The sequence below is a fragment of the Crassostrea angulata genome, chromosome 6 (assembly GCF_025612915.1).
Source record: "Crassostrea angulata isolate pt1a10 chromosome 6, ASM2561291v2, whole genome shotgun sequence".
Classification (NCBI taxonomy): Eukaryota; Metazoa; Mollusca; class Bivalvia; order Ostreida; family Ostreidae; genus Magallana; species Magallana angulata.
This window is the reverse complement of record NC_069116.1, coordinates 10,267,492-10,287,168: the sequence shown is the minus strand read 5'-3', so window position 1 is coordinate 10,287,168 and position 19,677 is coordinate 10,267,492. Positions and strand designations below refer to the sequence as shown.

At 33.6% G+C, this 19,677-nt stretch overlaps 1 protein-coding gene across 1 annotated transcript; it reads left to right on the top strand.

Annotated features, from left to right (window-relative positions):
- Positions 1-789: 789 nt before the first annotated feature.
- On the top strand, positions 790-15,798 carry LOC128189505 (short-chain specific acyl-CoA dehydrogenase, mitochondrial-like). The gene is made up of 12 exons (XM_052861141.1): positions 790-946; positions 1,518-1,669; positions 2,186-2,335; positions 3,024-3,135; positions 3,426-3,541; positions 4,170-4,205; positions 4,296-4,466; positions 4,575-4,631; positions 4,714-4,794; positions 4,959-5,054; positions 5,183-5,239; positions 15,498-15,798. Exons 1-12 carry the CDS (start codon positions 805-807, stop codon positions 15,651-15,653), a joined length of 1,326 nt encoding a protein of 441 aa, XP_052717101.1. The 5' UTR covers positions 790-804; the 3' UTR covers positions 15,654-15,798.
- Positions 15,799-19,677: the final 3,879 nt, after the last annotated feature.

Here is a 19,677-nt window from a genome sequence, read left to right as displayed (position 1 = left end):
TTCAGTAGTGGTGTACACGTAGGTACGAGTAATGCCACCAGCAAAAAATTCAATAGGCAAAAAAATATGACACAAAAGGGTAGGGGAAATTTAATAAACGAAAATGATGCTCATTGTGTATGTTTAAATACCATTTATTGGACTTAAGGTATGGAAAGTTTAATTCGATTAACACATCAAAAAGTGATAAAATATCAAGGGTTATATAAACTGAGATTTTGCTAAAGCCTTTTTTGCTAAATTAGCTATCAAGAAATTTGTTCTCAGATAAAAAATAACAAGTTTTACAGAAAAAACCCCCCAAGAATACAGAAAAAAAAGAGAAAACAGAAAAAAAACAAGAGTTTAATAATCATCACTGAATAATCAATTCACGCGACAGTCTGTATCATAATTTATCTATGTGAACGATATCATTTTAATTTTAATTAAAAAAGCATCATTAATCAGTGTTAATGGCTTCATGGTTGATAATTTTGAAAAATAAAATTTCAATGTTAATAATCATTATGAAAAATAAAAATCCAAAAGAGGGAGCATCGTGGAAGGACAGATTTATCAAGGCCAAGGGCGCCGAATAAACGCATAGGACCTTATACGAGGGACGTATATACTATTTACGTCCCTGCTTATACATAAGGCCAATCATTAACATCAGTTCAATTCATTTTATCGACATTTGTTATATAATAAAAAGAATTGTTTAAACATGAACACTCCTAATAGAATGACATTTACACCTGAAAAAACAACATCAAAATTGATTTATTTCAACAAGAAAAGGGGGATGGGTCCACTTGATCAATGCAAAGAAAGGTAACTCTGAGGTTGAAAATGGACTTTGACTCTTTTATCGTGGAGGGGCTGAAAACAACAACCATGGCGGCTATGATACGCTGTCTGCTCAGAACAAGTCAAACTTCTGTAAAATTCGTAGTCAGAAAAGGTATGGGCGTAGCAACATTTATTTAAAAGTTTCCAGAGATTTAATATTGGACAAGTAAACATTTTATTGCATTGCAGACATACTTATCTCAATGTTGGCAGTGTGAACTGTGTTGTGTAACTTTTGTCGCGATCGAGGAAACTCTGGCATGAAGGGTTATTGTTCTGGACCACTAGAATTTGTTATATATTTTAAAAAGTTATTATTTTAACTTATTCTGTTCACCCTTTTTGAGATCTAAAGCTTATGAAAATTTGAAAAAAAAATCTTATTGGGTCTCAGTTTGTATTACATCACCAACTTTTTCATGTTGTGTGAATTCAAAATGCCTTGGACCCCTTTGGACCTTTTATTTTATTTTTCCATTTATCCTCCGTGCCATAGTCTATTGTTAAAGTTACTACGCAGTAGGTAATGAGCTATTCTTCAATGAATTGATGAAACGAACAATATTAACCAAGCATCAAATGGTCGCAGCACATGCCTAGTGTATCATACATGTAGACTTCAATTTTAACATTTACATATCAATATATCTAATAAGTTTACTTCAAAGTGTGTTCTTTTCCAGAGAGCCTTCAGAATGCAAGGTCCTTATCTAGTTTGGCAGATCTTCCAGAGACACATAAGATGTTACAAAAAAGCTGTAGGGATTTTGTGGACAATGAGCTAATCCCTATCGCTGGAAAGTTGGACAAAGAGCACACTTACCCAAAAGATGTGGTAAAATACATTGGAATGTCTCCTATAGCAAAAGCATTACAATATCTGTAAACTACAAATATGAATGGCTCTAATAGTAGTTTTAGTACTTTTGTATACTGATATCTATAAGGAAATTAATTTAATAGATATCACCATATAAAGATCTTTTACACATGTCCAGTAATTTAAAATTGTTGGGGCAAATTTTCATGGGTTGCTTGTTTTCTTTTAAAAGATTTGCAGTGACATAATTTCATTGCATCAATAATGATTTATCAATAGAAACAAAGATCAATGTTCATTGAGATTTAAAAGTAAATTTGTTTGTATGGTTTTCAATGAATTTCCACAAATTTTGAGCCAGATCCCTAATTATCGCACAGTACTAGCTCATCATCTGCAATGAATTTTGCATATTGGTAAAGTTTCAGATCTGTAGCTTCAGGGAGAATTTGAGTTGACATGCCATATTCCAGGTGGAGAACTACAGATATGCAGCTAATGTTGATACAAGTTTATAATTTGTTCCTGCAGATAAAAAAGATGGGTGAGCTTGGTTTGATGTCGGTTGATGTGCCCAGCGAGGAGGGGGGAACAGGCCTGGATTACCTTGCCTACGCTATTGCCATGGAAGAGATCAGCAGGGGCTGTGCCTCCACAGGCTGTATCATGAGTGTCAACAATGTAAGTTCTGGTCTCAGATTGTGTTTCTCTTTACATGTACGAGGGATGTCCCAAAATTGTGTAGAAAAGTGAGGAATTTGGTAGAAGACACAGAAAGATGAAACTTGTACAACAGAGGGTTTAAGTAATTTGCATTTTAATTATGCATTGATATTTAATATTGTTTGAGATTATATTGGTAAAATGAAGTGTAATATATAATAAATTTAACATGTGGTGCAATGTCAAAACAAAAAGTTTGTATAACCTTACAGAAGTGAAATTCAAATTCAAAGTCAAATACAGTTTCAAACAAATTTTAGAATCAGCAGAATGTTTTATTCATCTTTTAAATGCATGGCATTCTTGATATACATTTTACCCGTTTTCATGAGATCATGACATTGGTAGCCATTTGCAATTTACTAGTATTGTTCGAACAAATCTGACTGTAGAATTTTTAGTATGTCAAAGGTAGCAGAAGTCTGAAATTTTTCTTTGCCCTTGGGTTAACGTTGTCATTAGAGCACGGTACTTGAGCCGCGCTTCGTATTAACCAACTAAATTTTGTGGATAAAACAAAGTTCAAAGATCTTCCATAGCAGTATATCAAATACAATTTGGAAATACATTGTATATCAAACCAATAGTGTTGGGTAACATTATCATGATTTGGTGCGTAACTTGACATGGACCTGTGTACTTGCAGTCCCTCTACTTAGGACCAATCAATAAATGGGCTACCCCAGCACAGAAAGAAGTCTTCCAGGAGCCATATTTACATGGAGACAGAGTCGGATGCTTTGCTCTCAGTGAACCAGGTATGTGCTTTGTAGTATACATTGAAGTTAAGTCTCCATGAAGAAATTAAAATACATGAATTTAAGTACAAAATAAACTTCATGTAAAATTGTATGTTCTTTTTGTTAAATATATCACTAGACTATTGCCAACACTGCTGTTTGTTTGATATAGATACATGTACATACTTGTCATTAAATGTTTTATATACATTGAATTGCCAACAGTTGATGATGATATCCTGCCATTAGCAGTACATGTATACATTTTTATAAACATTTGTTAATCTTGGTTTTGTTTTCATCCACAGGAAATGGAAGTGACGCTGGGGCTGCCTCCACAGTGGCTACCCTAGATGGAGATTCTTGGATTCTGAACGGAACCAAGTCCTGGATCACCAATGGCTACGAATCTGAGGCTACAGTAGTAAGATTGTTATTTTGCTATAGATTATTGATATTGTATGAAATATATTGTAAGGCCCCACCTTTAATTTCTCTGGCCAATAACACAGCAGGCAGGGATTTTATTCTATTGCAAACATTATCTATTTCCTCATTATCAAAAAATGTTGATTATAGAAGAAAAACACACATTTGGCTTAAGAAAGTAAATGTGTTTGTCTGAATATTGATAAGCACCTTCAAAATTTAGAGCAATATTTCTTAGTCATCACCTGCCCAAAAGGTAAATACATTCGCTGAATATGGGTATGTGTACATCTCTCGTATTTTGAATAATTGAAAGTAATCAAGTCTGTTTTTAAGATGTTGATAATGTTATTTCAAGAATGCTTAGAATTTTGGTTATGAAATTTATTTTATCTTATTAAGTTTTGGTCCTTTGATAAAACAAATTTTGCACTGCTTGTTCAGAGTCAGCTCAGTCTAGAGGAAACTAAGTTAAATACCAGCGGTAGTTGTGATTTGCCTAAATGGACCTTATTCTGATGGGAGGATTTATATGTCATAGACAAACAAGTGTGGCTTTATCTGGAGTCAAATTATCTGTTTGTTGTCTGCATTTGTACATAACCTTTATATCATGTTTGTAGGTCTTTGCCACCACAGACAAAAGCCAGAAACACAAGGCAAGTACAAAGTTGTCTCACTTAGTAAAGTCTATGTAAGAGTAACATGTCATTTGATCTGTATATTTTACTGATTTTTTTCTATCTCAGGGAATCAGTGCATTTCTAGTACCTAAGCCCATCGCTGGCCTGTCTCTAGGAAAGAAGGAGGATAAGCTTGGGATTAAGGCCACCTCCACCTGTAATCTAATCTTTGAGGACTGCAGAATCCCCAGGGAAAATCTGCTGGGAGAGCCTGGATTTGGATTTAAAATCGCCATGGTAATTAAGAGCAGGAGTTGCCTCTCTTTTTTCATCCTGATTTTTTTTTTTTGCTTATTGTTAAAAGTTTCCAAATGAATGAATATATGGTTTCTGGTTTTATTTTAGCAAACTCTTGATGCTGGCAGAATTGGAATTGCAGGACAGGCTTTAGGAATAGCTCAGGTAAGATAACTCTTACAACAACAAAATTCAATGATTAGAAATACATTTTGTTCATTGAATGTACATGTATATTATGCTCTAGGCTTCATTTGAGTGTGCCATAGAGTATGCTCAGAAAAGGATGGCTTTTGGAAGCCCTATCTCAAAGATGCAAACAGTTCAAGTAAGTTAAAAAATTTGTTCACATTAACATTATTGTTAAGAAAAGAGTGTACCACTTAAATTTGATCACTTGTATGGGTTTTTAACTATCAAAGAGTGTACCACTTAAATTTGATCACTTGTATGGGTTTTTAATTATCAAAATTCTTGTTCTCTGTTGTACAGTCCAAGCTAGCGGACATGGAGCTAAGAACTGAGAGTGCCAGACTACTGACCTACAAAGCAGCTCTCCTAAAAGATGCCGGAAAACCATACACTAAAGTAAGCTATTGTATCTACAAATTATTGATTCATGAACAATCTGTAAAGTCACTTCTTCACATGATAAAAACAGAATGCAATCAAAGCTTATACTTACTATATCTTGATAAGTATGTTTTCTGTTGCAGGAAGCAGCTATGGCAAAGCTGGCAGCCTCTGAGGCAGCAACCTTTTGTAGTCACCAGGTAAGAACTATGTCAAGTCTTACACTGTGTCAGAATAGTAGTCAACATGTAGTCTACTATGTAAGGTCTTACACTTCGTCAGAATAGTAGTCAACATGTAGTCTACTATGTCAGGACTTACACTGTGTCAGAATAATCGTCAACATGTGGTCTTCTATGTCAGGACTTACACTGTGTTATAATAGTAGTCAACATATGGTCTACTATGTCAGGTCTTTCACTGTGTCAGAATAGTAGTCAACATGTGGTCTTCTATGTCAGGTCTTACACTGTTATGATAGTAGTCAACATGTAATCTATTATGTCAGGTCTTACACTGTGTCAGAAAAGTAGTCATCGTGTGGTCTACTATGTCAGGTCTAACACTGTGTTATAATAGTAGTCAACATGCAGTCTACTATGTCATGTCTTACACTGTGTCAGAATAGTAGTCAATAAGTAATCTGTAATGTCAGGTCTTACACTGTGTCAAAATAGTAGTCAACATGTAGTCTACTATGCCATGTCTTACACTGTGTCAGAATAGTAGTCAACATGTAGTCTTCTATGACATGTCTAACACGGTGTCAGAATAGTAGTCAACATGCAGTCTACAATGTCATGTCTTACACTGTGTCAGAATAATCGTCAACATGTAGTCTACAATGTCATGTCTTACACTGTGTTGGAATAGTAGTCAAGATGTAGCCTACTATGTCATGTCTTACTGTTTGTCAGAATAGTAGTCAACATGTAGTCTACTATGTCAGGTCTTACACTGTGTTAGAAAAAATAGTCAACATGTAGTCCACTTTGTCATGTCTTACTCTGTGTCAGAATAGTAGTCAACATTTTTCTGCTATGTCAGGTCTTACACTGTGTTAGAAAAAGTAGTTAACATGTAGTCGGTTGTTAAATCAAGTCTTCCACTGTGTCAAAAAAAAAGTCACATGCCTGACAAGGTAGTCTGTTGTGTAAAGTCTTACACCGTGTCAGAATAGTAGTCATCAGGCCTCAGAATCATGAAGCAATTTCAGACTTAAGTCAAAATTTCAGTCAGTCACATAATGATTATTTATCATAAAATAACGATTGAAATTTGTAATTAACAACGTTATATCAAGGCACTTTTAATAGCATTTAAATTTTTTCAGTGTTTTCAATCAAGAGACAAAAAGACAGTTTGTAATTTTTGACTTAATTCTAAGTTTGCTTTCTGATCTTGTGGCCTGGTACAAAACCATTAAAGGATCCTGTATTTTCCGCACTCCTGATTCCAAATTGCAACGTGGTTTAAGACAGGTGTTTCAGGTTAAACTGCGCACCTGTGCGATAAGGTCCTTCAGCAAATCAATGCCACGGTCATGACGATCATTTACAGGTGAAAAAAAGGATTGGACTGAAACGCGAGTTATCTCCCTGGATAAAAATGATAATTGACAGCTACAATGAACCTTATATATCATATTATTAATGGAACTGTTTAAAAAACAGACAATATATTTTCAAATTCTTTTGAAAATTTATAGAGTGTGTGTTTAAAATCATTTATCGATGCTATTTCATTTCGTAACTTGACAATGTATTTTTACAAACTATTAATATTGACGTGGCTTATTATAAAATTCACATGTTTGCCAGTCATGTTTTATTTTTTTTCTTCAATCTTATTAAATCGTGTAGAAGTATTGAAACTTTTCTGTTTTATCTATGCAAACTGCATACCAGGTAAATCAAATTATTGAAATGCTTTTGTCGATCTATGTCCGTATGATCGAGTGTCAACAAACTTTCAGCCAGTTTACAAGAAACAAACAAGTTTTCGGGAAAACAATTTTTGTGCCGAAGGTTTTTTACACGAAAATGACGGAAACAAATATTTTTTATGAATTTTCAATATACTTTTCTTTTCATTATACTGTATTCATTATTCACATTTTTAACATATGATAGGTCTGTAACATATTCTATAGGTTCTGTGTGACATGTACAAAATTAAATCTTCAGAGAGTGATAGATATTTAGCATAAAATCATGCAATTATATAGAAAATATCAGATTCAGCCAAATTTTGCGAGAATTTTACCTTTGAAGCTCTAAGTCTAATATTTGACATCACTGACCCCCATGTTTATTGTGTCTAAATGATACTGAATTTTTATCTTGGAAAACTGGATTAATCTTATAAAATTCTTGATATTTAAAAAGTTTTTATTCTGAATCAGGTTGTAACTATTTTAGAAACTGTAAATTTTAAGTGCAAAATTTTTTTTATGTAGCATCATACATAATTTTTTGTAATCCCTCTATTCAGTGTGACTGTTTTCCGTAATTAAAATCAATATTTGAAGGAATAAGTTTGTTTAATCAAAAATAATGACAGCAAATCCTAATCGGGCTGAAACTCAGAGGGATGAATATTGAAATATTGAAATTTCAGTGATATACTTCTAAAGAAATTCTTGATACAACAACATTGAGGAGTGGGATACCTTAAGCCAAAAGAATTTAAAAAGTTAGATCAGTAGTTGAAAATACAGAAGTTTTAATTTTAAAATAAGCAAAGTTAAAATGCATACGGTTCAATATTTTTACTTGTCTAAACACGATTTTACAAGGGTCAATCAAAAAATACGAAGACAATGTGGCTGTCTATCATATATTTTTCATGAAAGTCATACTTAACAGATTAATCTGTGCACCAACACTTATGTTATTGATTTGCGAAGTTTTAGTCCATTTGATGAAACGGTATTTTTTTTACCTCTTTTTAAAAACAACATGTTTTGTCACCACGGCTCACGGTAACGTTCAAAACATGACGTCAAGATTAAACATGCACAGTTTATAGATATACCCTATCTTTATATCACGCTTAGTCTCTTGTGCCTTTCTCCTTACAATTTAAAATTGCACTGAACCACTTAACATATTATTTGCTAACATTTGTTGAAAAATCATAAGTTAGTTCTTCAAAGTTTTTATTTCCTAACCGTGTATCTCTTAGTTTCTTAGTTTACAGTAAGGAGAACCCTGAACGTCGGTTGACATTACTTATTTTTTGACCCAATATTTACAAATATTCTACTTTTTTTCAGGCTGTTTTATATTCAAAATACAATTACCACCCCCCCCCCCCACAAAATTTATTACAGTTAAACACAAACTTGCAAATATTTGTTGACTTATTTTTTGCACCATTTAGCATTTTCACAGCTTGTGTCGGCTTTTTTCTAGGTTAAATCCATTTTGTTTGTACCTCTCGATGCGCAATGTTTTTAGTCAATTCTAAATCTGTCTTTAGTTACTAATATTTCTTCGACAAAACAATATATCCCATCATTATTTGGAACATAGAATACCAAGACAAAACTTAATTTGAGGATTCAATATTATTTGGTTTTAAGCCCAATTTATAGAGATATTACTTTCAACATTATATGGTTTATTGTTGACATAACACACATTTTGACCATGCGCCATTACCTCATTTTTGCAGGATTAGATTCTAAATAATTCTTAGAAATAAAGGAATTTATTAACTTTTTTTCTTGCAAATTGTTTGAAACCATTGCTAAATTATGTCTACCAAATTTAGTAATGATATGACGTTAAGTAACATAGCTATGACAAAAGTCTTCGTATGTTTTGATTGACCCTCGTAAATGGAAGAGTTCCAACGCACACTCTTATCTTATAGAACAAAATGTGATAATGTATGTCACATATTTAAATTTTTAGCAGTTGATGATTATAAATGTTTGTAAAAACTGCATTTAATCTTTTTGAAATATTTCTTAATGTTTCTAAAGATCAGTTGTTATTTTCAAATAATGTATGAGTTTGCTATGACGGTGAACTCTTTCTGTCAAAGGACTAAGTGTGGTTTTATGCAATTTTTGCCCCCCAAAATCAAAGTTTTAGAAAGACCTTTAAAATAAGGTGAAAGATAGTTAAAATCATATTGGAAATAAAGATGTAAAAGGTTATCACCACAGTGACGTCATAATGTAGAAATGACGTCATGAATATTGCATTATTTTGATAAATTGATGTTTTGTAGCAAAATATGGGTGCTTTCCGATGGTTTTTCGACTGGGAAACATCGAGTGCAGGCTTGCTCAAGTACCATTTTTTAGTACATGTATAATATGTATAACTATCTGAAGAAAAACATATGTTAAAATCGCACTTGAGCAGACCTGCGATCTATACTTCCGAATGCAAAATATAGAGCAAAAATGAGAATATCTTCATTTGTTTCCAAATTTGCGGGAATAATGTCATTTAAGTGACGTCATAGATAAACAGCGAGTTAGCAATGATGACTAAAATCAAGATTAAAGTTATAGGCATCCTCTTTACAATGATTTGTGAAGATTTCATTTTCATACGATACTATTTAAAATTTGGTTGAAATCAGGGGCAGATATTTGACCATACCGCACATAGTCCTTTAATTGTGACGTCGGCAAACCTGCAAGCTATTTTAAAGGTGTTAATTCTTTACAAGAAATGGTAAAAGGCAATTATTTTTCATTACAAAACATGGGAAACTGTACATGTTATTAAATGCATACAATTATTTTCAACTATTTATGTACGCATTTTCTTTCTTGCGTCCATGTGCTAGCCCTGTCAATCAAATCAAATCAACCCACAGAGGTGCACCACGTGTTCCTTCCAAGTTAAGGAAAAAGTTTTGTTCGTTTTCATTCCAAGAAAAAAGAAAAGATCATACCCAACAACCAAGTATTCTACACTGTTTGTGTTGTTTGCTTTCAAGTAAAGAGAAAAGAAGTACGCCTAACAATGAAGTATTCTACACTATTTGTGATGTTTGCTTTCAAGTAAAGAGAAAAGAAGTATGCCTAACAATGAAGTATTCTACACTGTTTGTGTTGTTTGCTTTCAAGTAAAGAGAAAAGAAGTACGCCTAACAATGAAGTATTCTACACCGTTTGTGATGTTTGCTTTCAAGTAAAGAGAAAAGAAGTATGCCTAACAATGAAGTATTCTACACTGTTTGGGATGTTTGATTTCAAGTAAAGAAAAAAGAAGTTTTTGTGAAGTTTAATTTGTATACTTCATTATTTTAAACCAAAACTCATGTTTTTAGGAGTTTTTTTGCGGGGAGGAACATCTTAAACACCTTTAACAGTCTAGAAACGTAGTAAAATGAAGCATTTGTTTATTGCATTTGTTACTGTTTGTAAAATCATTTGATGTATTATGATTTCCTTACGATCCCTCGTTACATGGACTGTCCACCTGTCTCATACCTGTGTATTCTGTGCGTTCAAGCATAAAGTGATTTACACCTGTCTGTGCGATGGTTTCACACCTATGTGTAAAACAATTAGGACTGAAGTCATATACAGTTTACTATGACCGCCAAAAAATTAACATTGAAGATGGGGGTCGGGGGCAATTACGAAAAATGTTATTCTCAACTGACACAACATATGTGTAGTATCTTCATATTCAACACACATAAAATTATATCAATATCATGTAGTATTCTAAATTTTCATTTCATGCTGTTGAACGTAAAGTAAACATTCATCGTGTGACATTAGCTTTTGTTATACTTTCATGTTAAATACTGAAATCTGATTGGTTAAGACGCAGTTAATAATATTTACTAATACCCTCAGCGTTAGCAACGCACTTGGCAACGGGTAACATTAAAAAATGTTACATGCGCGAAAATTATGCGCGTACGGTTCGCTGTAGAATTCACGTTATTCCTATATAAAAGCAGTAAAATTTTCTTAAAAATTTTAAAAAAGACATTCAGTATAACAAAATAAATAGTGCCTGTTTGGGAGGATAACAGTTGAAATTGACACCCCTCGAAAACCATTGTCAACCTCCGCTTCGCGTCGGTTGACAATGGTTTTCTCGGGGTGTCAATTTCAACTGTTACCCTCCCAATCAGGCACTATTCATATAGTAACGGACTAGGTAAACTGTCTTGAGCATTAAGAGACTGTGCTGTAAAACATGCTACAAATTAATATGGAGTCAGAAATGTTTAATATCATAAAAAAATCTGTATTTTTTTTTTTAGTTTTTATCTTATTCTACATGGAGATTACATGTACATGTAGTTTACTATGTCATGCCTTACACTGTGTCAGAATAGTAGTCAACATGTAGCCTACTATGTTATGTCTTACACTTTGTCAGAATAGTAGTGAACATGTAGTCTACTATGTCAGGTCTTACAGTGTGTCAGAATAATCGTCAACATGTAGTTTACTATGTCATGCCTTACACTGTGTCAGAATAGTAGTCAACATGTAGTCTACTCTTTCAAGTCTTACACTGTGTCAGAATAGTAGTGAACATGTAGCCTACTATGTCATGCCTTACACTGTGTCAGAATAGTAGTCAACATGTAGTCTACTATGTCAGGTGTTACACTGTGTCAGAATAGTAGTCAACATGTGGTCTTCTATGTCAGGTCTTACACTGTGTCAGAATAGTAGTCAACATGTAGTCTACTCTTTCAAGTCTTACACTGTGTCAGAATAGTAGTGAACATGTAGCCTACTATGTCAGGTCTTACACTGTGTCAGAATAATAGTCAACATGTAGCCTACTATGTCAGGTCTTACACTGTGTTAGAATAGTAGTCAACATGTAGTCTACTATGTCATGTCTTACACTGTGTTAGAATAGTAGTCAACATGTAGTCTACTATGTCAGGTGTTACACTGTGTTAAAATAGTAGTCAACATGTATATATTTTATTGCAAGTCTTAATTACCCTATCAAGTCTTACACTTTAGACACTCTTACTTGCAATTTAAGCACATGGTTAAGATGAGAATGGAGGCTTATATCAAAAGCTGTAATTCTGAATATAAATCTTGATACCCAAGTCATTGTTCTTATGTTGTGATCAGCAGATATATATGTCATATAGCAAAGGACTATATTTGAGAAGGTCCAATTTCTGCCCCATTTCATTCCTTGTGCTTCTTTGATGTCACTAAATTGGGACATTTCCTACCTATTCTAAAAACCATGACAAAAGCATTGATTTCTCTTCATACTCAACAGTTGACAGTACAGAAGGCAAGGATACTCTGGACAGTGCCATTTTCACATGTGTATAATAATTATTTGTTCATGCTGTTTCGCATATGGTACTGAAAACTGGTTTTGAATGAAGATTAAGATATCAAGCCAAATTTTAATGAATTTTAGAGTATTTGAAAAAAAACCCTGATTATATATGTAGTTATTTACTCAACTTTTGAGGAGAGTTATTCCCCTTTGATTATTCACCTCATTTTAAGATAGAAGCATTATGAAGTATTTTGAAGTTTTGTACAAAAGTACAGTAGTTTTTTTTTTAAGGTCAAGATCTAGTAAATGAAAGGTTCCTACAGGTTCATTAAATTTAAGATATAAATTCTTTCTATGATGCTTTATACATAACAATAGCTTTGTTTGATGGGGTGTATCAGGGCTTAAATTTCTAGTAAATATAATGAAAAATCACATTTTTTAAGTGCCATTTTCTGTGAAATATGAAGGAAATAAGTAACATATTTCGGAGTTTTGTCCATTTTTACTAATTAAATATATTTAGAATGCCTTCAGTCTCTCTAAAAACGACATTAAACAAGCTCTTGACCTCCTCTTTAAAATGATGTCAAATTAAATACAGGTATCAGGGCTACTTTTCTCATGATTTAAGATAGAATGTAAAGAAATTATTTTATTTTCTACATAATTCCTTTAAAGCCATTAAGTACTGGAAAAATTTTAATCAAATCAATCATGACGTCACAATGGTACTAGCACGAAAAAGACACTATGGAATCATTTACTAGATCTTGACCTATGATGCTCATGTATCGAGCCACAAACAATTATTTAATGTTGATAAGATGTAATAAATCATTATTATTATACTTTCATGTTAAATACTGAAATCTGATTGGTTTAGACGCAGTTGGTAATCTGTTCTATTACTGTCAGCGTTAGCAACACACTTGGCAACGGGTAACACAACGAATTGTTACATGCGCGTAAATTATGCGCGTACGGTTCGCCGTTGAATTCACTTCATTTCTATATAAAAGCAGTAAAATTCTCTTTAAAATTAAGACATTGAGTATAATAAGATAAATAGTGCCTGTTTGGGAGGGTAACTGTTGAAATTGACACCCCTCGAAAAACCATTGTCAACCTCCGCTTTGCGTCGGTTGACAATGGTTGTCTCGGGGTGTCAATTTCAACAGTTACCCTCCCAAACAGGCACTATTTATATAATGTTGTGTAGCCAAGTGGTTATACAGATTTTGCAGTCAGTGGTTCAAATCCCCCAAGTTGTATATACATTTTTTTTCTTTTCACTAAAAGCATGATAAGAATAGAAAGATTAAATCCTCTTAGATGATTCTCTCCCATTTTAATGTGTGCATCAGACTTCTATTGTATTAAATGCAGGGAAAGGGTTTTTATACCTCTTTATCAGTTATTGGGCCATAATTTTTTTTTGTATTGCAAAAATGTCCTGTGTAAACAAATTATTTTTGCAGAATTTGCAACAAGCAAAAAAACTCTGAATACGGTGTATGGAAGTTGATCTATGGATTTGTCTAGCATACATTGTTTATTTAACATATGGATTTTTTGGAAAACTTGATCTTTCTATAAGGACATGATATTTTCTGTCATCAAATGTCCCACATAACATATTAAGGATAATTATAACAAACCTCACTTGGTGTCTTTTTTACAGCAACCAGTTAAACATTAGTCTTAATTAAGTGACTCACTGGTTTAAAGTGCAGAGAATGAACCATTTATTTGATACTCAGATATAATGGCCTCATAATACTACAAGTAAACATAATTATCCTAAGTAGTTTCCTCTTTTCTTAATAACATTTTAGAATTTGTGTCATTATTTCCACAACTACTTCACATACAACATATTACATTCATAAATCTAGCTGTACATCATAATTTCCTTAACTTCATTGTGTATGTATGTAAGTTTCTCTCAATCCAGATATTTGTCTCAGTAAGAAATAAATATAAATTTAAATTTTTTGATGATATGTAATGGTTTTTGAAATTCATATAGGCATTAGTTTGTAGATACTGGGATTACTAGTAGACAGACCAGCTCAAAGCGGCTAAATTTGTCTGATTTTCTGTACCATAACGGAGTGCTTTAGACTGGCAGCCAGAACCATATATTGATAAGCTCCCCGCTGAGGGCTGCTGATCACCAATACCATTGTATCTCGGGGAATAGTTGTCATTACGCCTGTTCCTACAGGAAATGGGAAAAGTCGGTCCCAGTCAGCGGTATTGATTTAGAGTTATCATAAATGTACGAAGGGTATTTCTGGGGATTAATATCATGTAATGTCTGCAAAAGTCCGATTGAATTTCAAATTAAACTGCTGTAGAAAATATATGTCATGTGTATGACTCATGACTTCAACCAATCTGAAATTATGAAATAAAAGTCTCAAGTACTTGTGTTTTAGCTGCTGTTTTCCTGTTGGCCCTTTGAAGTTTTTCTGTTCTCGTTTGATAATGAAGATGGTAGTGAATTGATCCAGGTCGCATAAAATTGGGCATGCCTCGTGATGATATATGCTTAATAATGTAATGTGAGGGTTAATAGATCAGAGATGGACTTGATTTCAGTGAGTCAGAGACGTCTACGAATATCAGCCGATAGCCAGTGGGGCTATCTGGTCAACCATATAATTATACAGTATTAGAGTACCTGTTATTTGTAAAGTAAATGAAAACTTGTTATATTATCATTATGTACTGAAATTGCTTAAATTTTATAAATATATTTGATATTTGCAAAGGCATATTGTTAAGACATCTATCATAAGATACTTAACAAAAGCGTGTTTCACTGGAGTTTGCAGCTCAATAGCTTAATGGCTACTCATTGTGGTAATTGAATTCTACTCAATTTGCTACAAAATGGTCATGTTTTCCATTTCCAGATACTTGTATTACTCACTTATCATCCTTTTAAGAGTGATTCAGATCTTGTTGAAGGTAGAATTCAAACAGAATTGATTTCTTTCTTTTGATTCACACATTTCTGCCTGCCCTCTAGCAAGTCAGTTGTCAATACATGTACTAGGAGTTTGAATTTTTAGAGAATTTTGTTGCATAGAAATACACAAACTTTTGCACAATGGTCATTAAATTTGAGGTCAAAATGTAAAACCTGTATACTTTATTAGTTCAGTTGATCTTGTGTCTTGTTTTACAGGCCATCCAGATTTTAGGAGGTATGGGATATGTTACGGACATGCCAGCGGAGAGACACTACCGAGATGCCAGGATAACAGAAATCTACGAAGGAACTAGCGAAATTCAGAGACTTGTGATAGCAGGAAACCTTCTGAAGGAGTATCATGCCAGTTAGCCAATCAGTGGGGGACTAGTGAAGGGACCTATTCTGTCTAGTGACAGAGAAATTGTGATACATTGTAAATATAATATAACATACAAAGTATGATTATAAGGCATTGAGAATCTTTACAAATTATATCTCAGTTGGAATTCCTGGCGATTTATTGTTTGCATTGTTTCTGATAGTATCGTACAAGCTGACGCCCCCTTTACTACAGGCTACCTCATTCCCTACTTTGGCGTAATTAAATGAATCATTTTACACTAAAGACCTTATTTCTCCAGCCTTGAGGTTTATAATGATATTCATGATTCAACATTATATCATCATCTGATTTCTTATTTCTTCTGAAAATCTACCTAGGGCCAGGGCATCTGCTAAGTGTGAAACTCTGTTGGTTTAAGAATTGAAGCACTCACAGATAGACACACAAAACAATTTACAAGAAGCTTTACTGTTTATTTCATAGCATCATAAATTAAAAATATAACTTGTGCATAAAATGGGTCACAAAATAAACAGTGACTGTGGAAATAAACAGAATAAACATAATCTCAATTTGTAATGCAAAAATAGCAAGTCTTCCAAATTCTTTGTGTCACATAAATATAATAGTTCTTTATATACACTGACAATAATAATTTACATTGTGTTGATTGAAAGCTTCTTCACATATCATTATTTCCTCCCAGTCATAACACCTCAAAAAATTACATCATATTCTCAACAAATATACATACTTTAACTTTTTTATCGGAAGCTTTAATTGCACATAAAAAAAAATCAGCACCATGAGTTATTTTCTCAAAACTTAAGGAGTTGTTTTTCTAAAAGCTGACAGGATATGTCACAATAGCATGACTAATAATTCTAATTCTAAGTACTGTTTGCAGTGTCAACAATAAACAGTCATTTCTTTTTGAAATGACTACATACATAAGTATAAGCTTATAAAAAATGCATAAAAATTATTTTTCAAAAAAGGCAAGAAAATTGAAAAAAAATGATTCACTGGTTTCATTTAGGGCTGTCAATTAACGTCTAATAAAGACCTAAAAAATCTAATATTTGTATATAATTGAGTAAATACATACATGTATTTATGTGAAACTATTCTCAGCATGGATCATATGTTATGATCTCTACTGTAAAACAAGAGGCCCATGGGCCACATCGCTCACCTGAGGAACAATAGGTATGATAAAATCAGCTTAATGGAGTCTTATACAAACTATCAGGACAATGTACAATAATACACGTAGATCCTGTATAATTAAAAACCCTTTTTTCCTTTGAATATTCTTATGTTTATAATCATTAGTCCCTTTTCTAACAGGATGATTTTATAGTCATATCATATGTTGAGTATTGCAGTTCTCAAAAAGATCCTTAACAATATAATTTATATATGGGATATAAACGTACATCAAACTCTGAACCTTCTCGGGAGGCCAAAGAATTGTCCTGGGGCCAAAGTCTTAACAATTATGAAGAATCATCTGGCTGATTAGTTTCTGAGAAGATTTTTTAAAGATTTACCCTATATATTCTTTTGTTAAACTTTGACCCCCCCCCCATTGTGGCCCCACCCTACCCCTGGGAATTATGATTTTCACAACTTTGAATCTACACTACCTGAGGATGCTTTCACACAAGTGTCAGCTTTCCTGGCTGATTAGTTTCTGAGAAGAAGATTTTTTAAGATTTACTCTGTGAATTCCTATGTAAAACATCGACCTCCCATTGTGGCCCCACCCTACCTCCGGGGGTCATGATTTTCACAAATTTGAATCTACAGTACCTGAGGATGCTTCCACACAAGTTTCAGCTTTCCTTGCCGATTAGTTTCTGAGAAGAAGATTTTTAAAGATTTACTCTATATAATCATATGTTAAACTTCGACCCCCCCCCCCCCCCTTGTGGCCCCATTCTACCCCAAGGGGTTATTATTTTAACAACTTTGAATCTACACTGCCTGAGGATGCTTCCGAACAAGTTTCAGCATTGCCGGCTGATTAGTTTCTGAGAAGAAGATTTATAAAGATTTACTCTATATACTCCTATGTTAAACTTCGATCCCCCATTGTGGTCCCACCCTACCCCCGGGGGTTATGATTTTCACAACTTTAAATTTACACTACCTGAGAATGCATCCACACAAGTGTCAGCTTTCCTGGCTGATTAGTTTCTGGGAAGAAGATTTTTAAAGATTTACTCTATATATTCTTATGTAAAACTTCGACCCACCATTGTGGCCCCACCGTACCCCAGGGGTAATGATTTTCACAACTTTGAATCTACACTACCTGACGATCCTTCCACACAAGTGTCAGCTTTCCTGGCCGATTAGTTTCTGAGAAGAAGATTTTTTAAGATTTACTCTATATATTCCTATGTTAAACTTCGACCCCCCATTGTGGCCCCACCCTACCCCCGGGGGTCATAATATTCACAACTTTGAATCTAGACTACCTGAGGATGCTTCCACACAAGTGTCAGCTTTCCTTGCCGATTAGTTTCTGAGAAGAAGATTTTTTAAGATTTACTCTATATATTCCTATGTAAAACTTCGATCCTTCATTGTGGCCCCACCCTACCTCCGGGGGTCATGAATTTCACAAATTTGTATCTACATTACCTGATGATGCTTTCACACAAGTTTCAGCTTTCCTGGCTGATTAGTTTCTGAGAAGAAGATTTTTAAAGATTTACTCTATATATTCCTATGTTAAACTTCGACCCCCCATTGTGGCCCACCCTCAGGTGAGCTTAAAAGGTGTTAAGTTTACAATACAATAAGTTGTTAAAGTTGGTTTCTGGAAGAACAGACTTTGACAATTTTCTTCTTAAATATTGACATTTTTTTTACTTTTTTAATCTTTAGTTTTTAAGATCTGTGTACAAACATAGAATTGTGAGCAAATCTATGTATCTTGCTTATAATTCGAAGTTTAACACTTAAATATGGTTAGTAAAAAGAAATTGTAAACAATTAAACACAAGAAACATGCACTACATATATATCAAATAAAGAACACAATTTATTTTTTCGAAATGAATCATATATATGATACATGTATATACCTACATATTTCCGTCAGCGATATCAAACTCTATTTAAACTGAATAAACTCGAGAAAATGCCGAGCATCTCAACAAAACCTATTGCATTAATCTTCCATTACGCAAAAGATAATGCCAAATTAACGATAGAATGAATTATATTTTAGTACCCCTACATCAGATTTTGCTTAATTTGCGCAGGAAAACAATTAACTGTTTGATTTACCGAAGTCTCTGTTTGATTTGATACGTAAAAATCACGAAATACAGACGATAGTTTCCAGGTTACAAAGCATAAACAATGAAAACGATACGAAAATCAGAACAAGCTAACACAAACGTCATGTGTGAAAACTGTCAACGCATTTAAATATTTAGCCTCAATTTACTTCACAAAATCGGCACCAATATATTTTGCATGTTTCAAAATTTCCCTTCATACGCGAACTGTTGCACAACAAGCAATTTCATCATAGTCCGATCGACCCTTTTTCGTACAATGTCATGGCTGCTTGAAACAAAGAACCTCGTTTTAGAAGTATGGAATCATTTTACCGGATGCCGAACCCGAAGCTATTGAACTGATTGAAACACGCCTTTCCTTTATTATTATTTTCGTAATAACTCAAATTTGAAACAGAATTACACCTTAATTTTTGCAATTTATATTTTCCTTCCCATAAGGATAATTTATGCTAAACTGCGTTGAATTTGCATCGGTAGTTCCTGAGAAGAAGATTTTTAAAAATGCACCCCCCTTTTTCTACAGTTTCAAGGTTTTCTCCGCTTTGAATGCAGATCGGACTTTTATTTCTGCAATTTATATTCGCCCTCCCATAAGGATGCTTTGTGCCAAATTTGGTTGAAATTGGATAAGAGGTTTTAGAGAAGAAGTTCAAAATATAAAAAGTTTACAGACGGACAGACGGACAGACGGACGGACGGACGGACAGACGGACGACGGACAAAATGT

What these genes read in the sequence shown, in the direction of transcription:
- LOC128189505 (XM_052861141.1), top strand. Translation starts at nt 805, where the DNA reads ATGCAAAGAAAGGTAACTCTGAGGTTGAAAATGGACTTTGACTCTTTT. An exon ending in CTTTGCTCTCAGTGAACCAG is followed by an intron (nt 3,136 to 3,425) that starts GTATGTGCTTTG and finishes TTTCATCCACAG; the next exon opens with GAAATGGAAGTGACGCTGGG. An exon ending in CAACCTTTTGTAGTCACCAG is followed by an intron (nt 5,240 to 15,497) that starts GTAAGAACTATG and finishes CTTGTTTTACAG; the next exon opens with GCCATCCAGATTTTAGGAGG.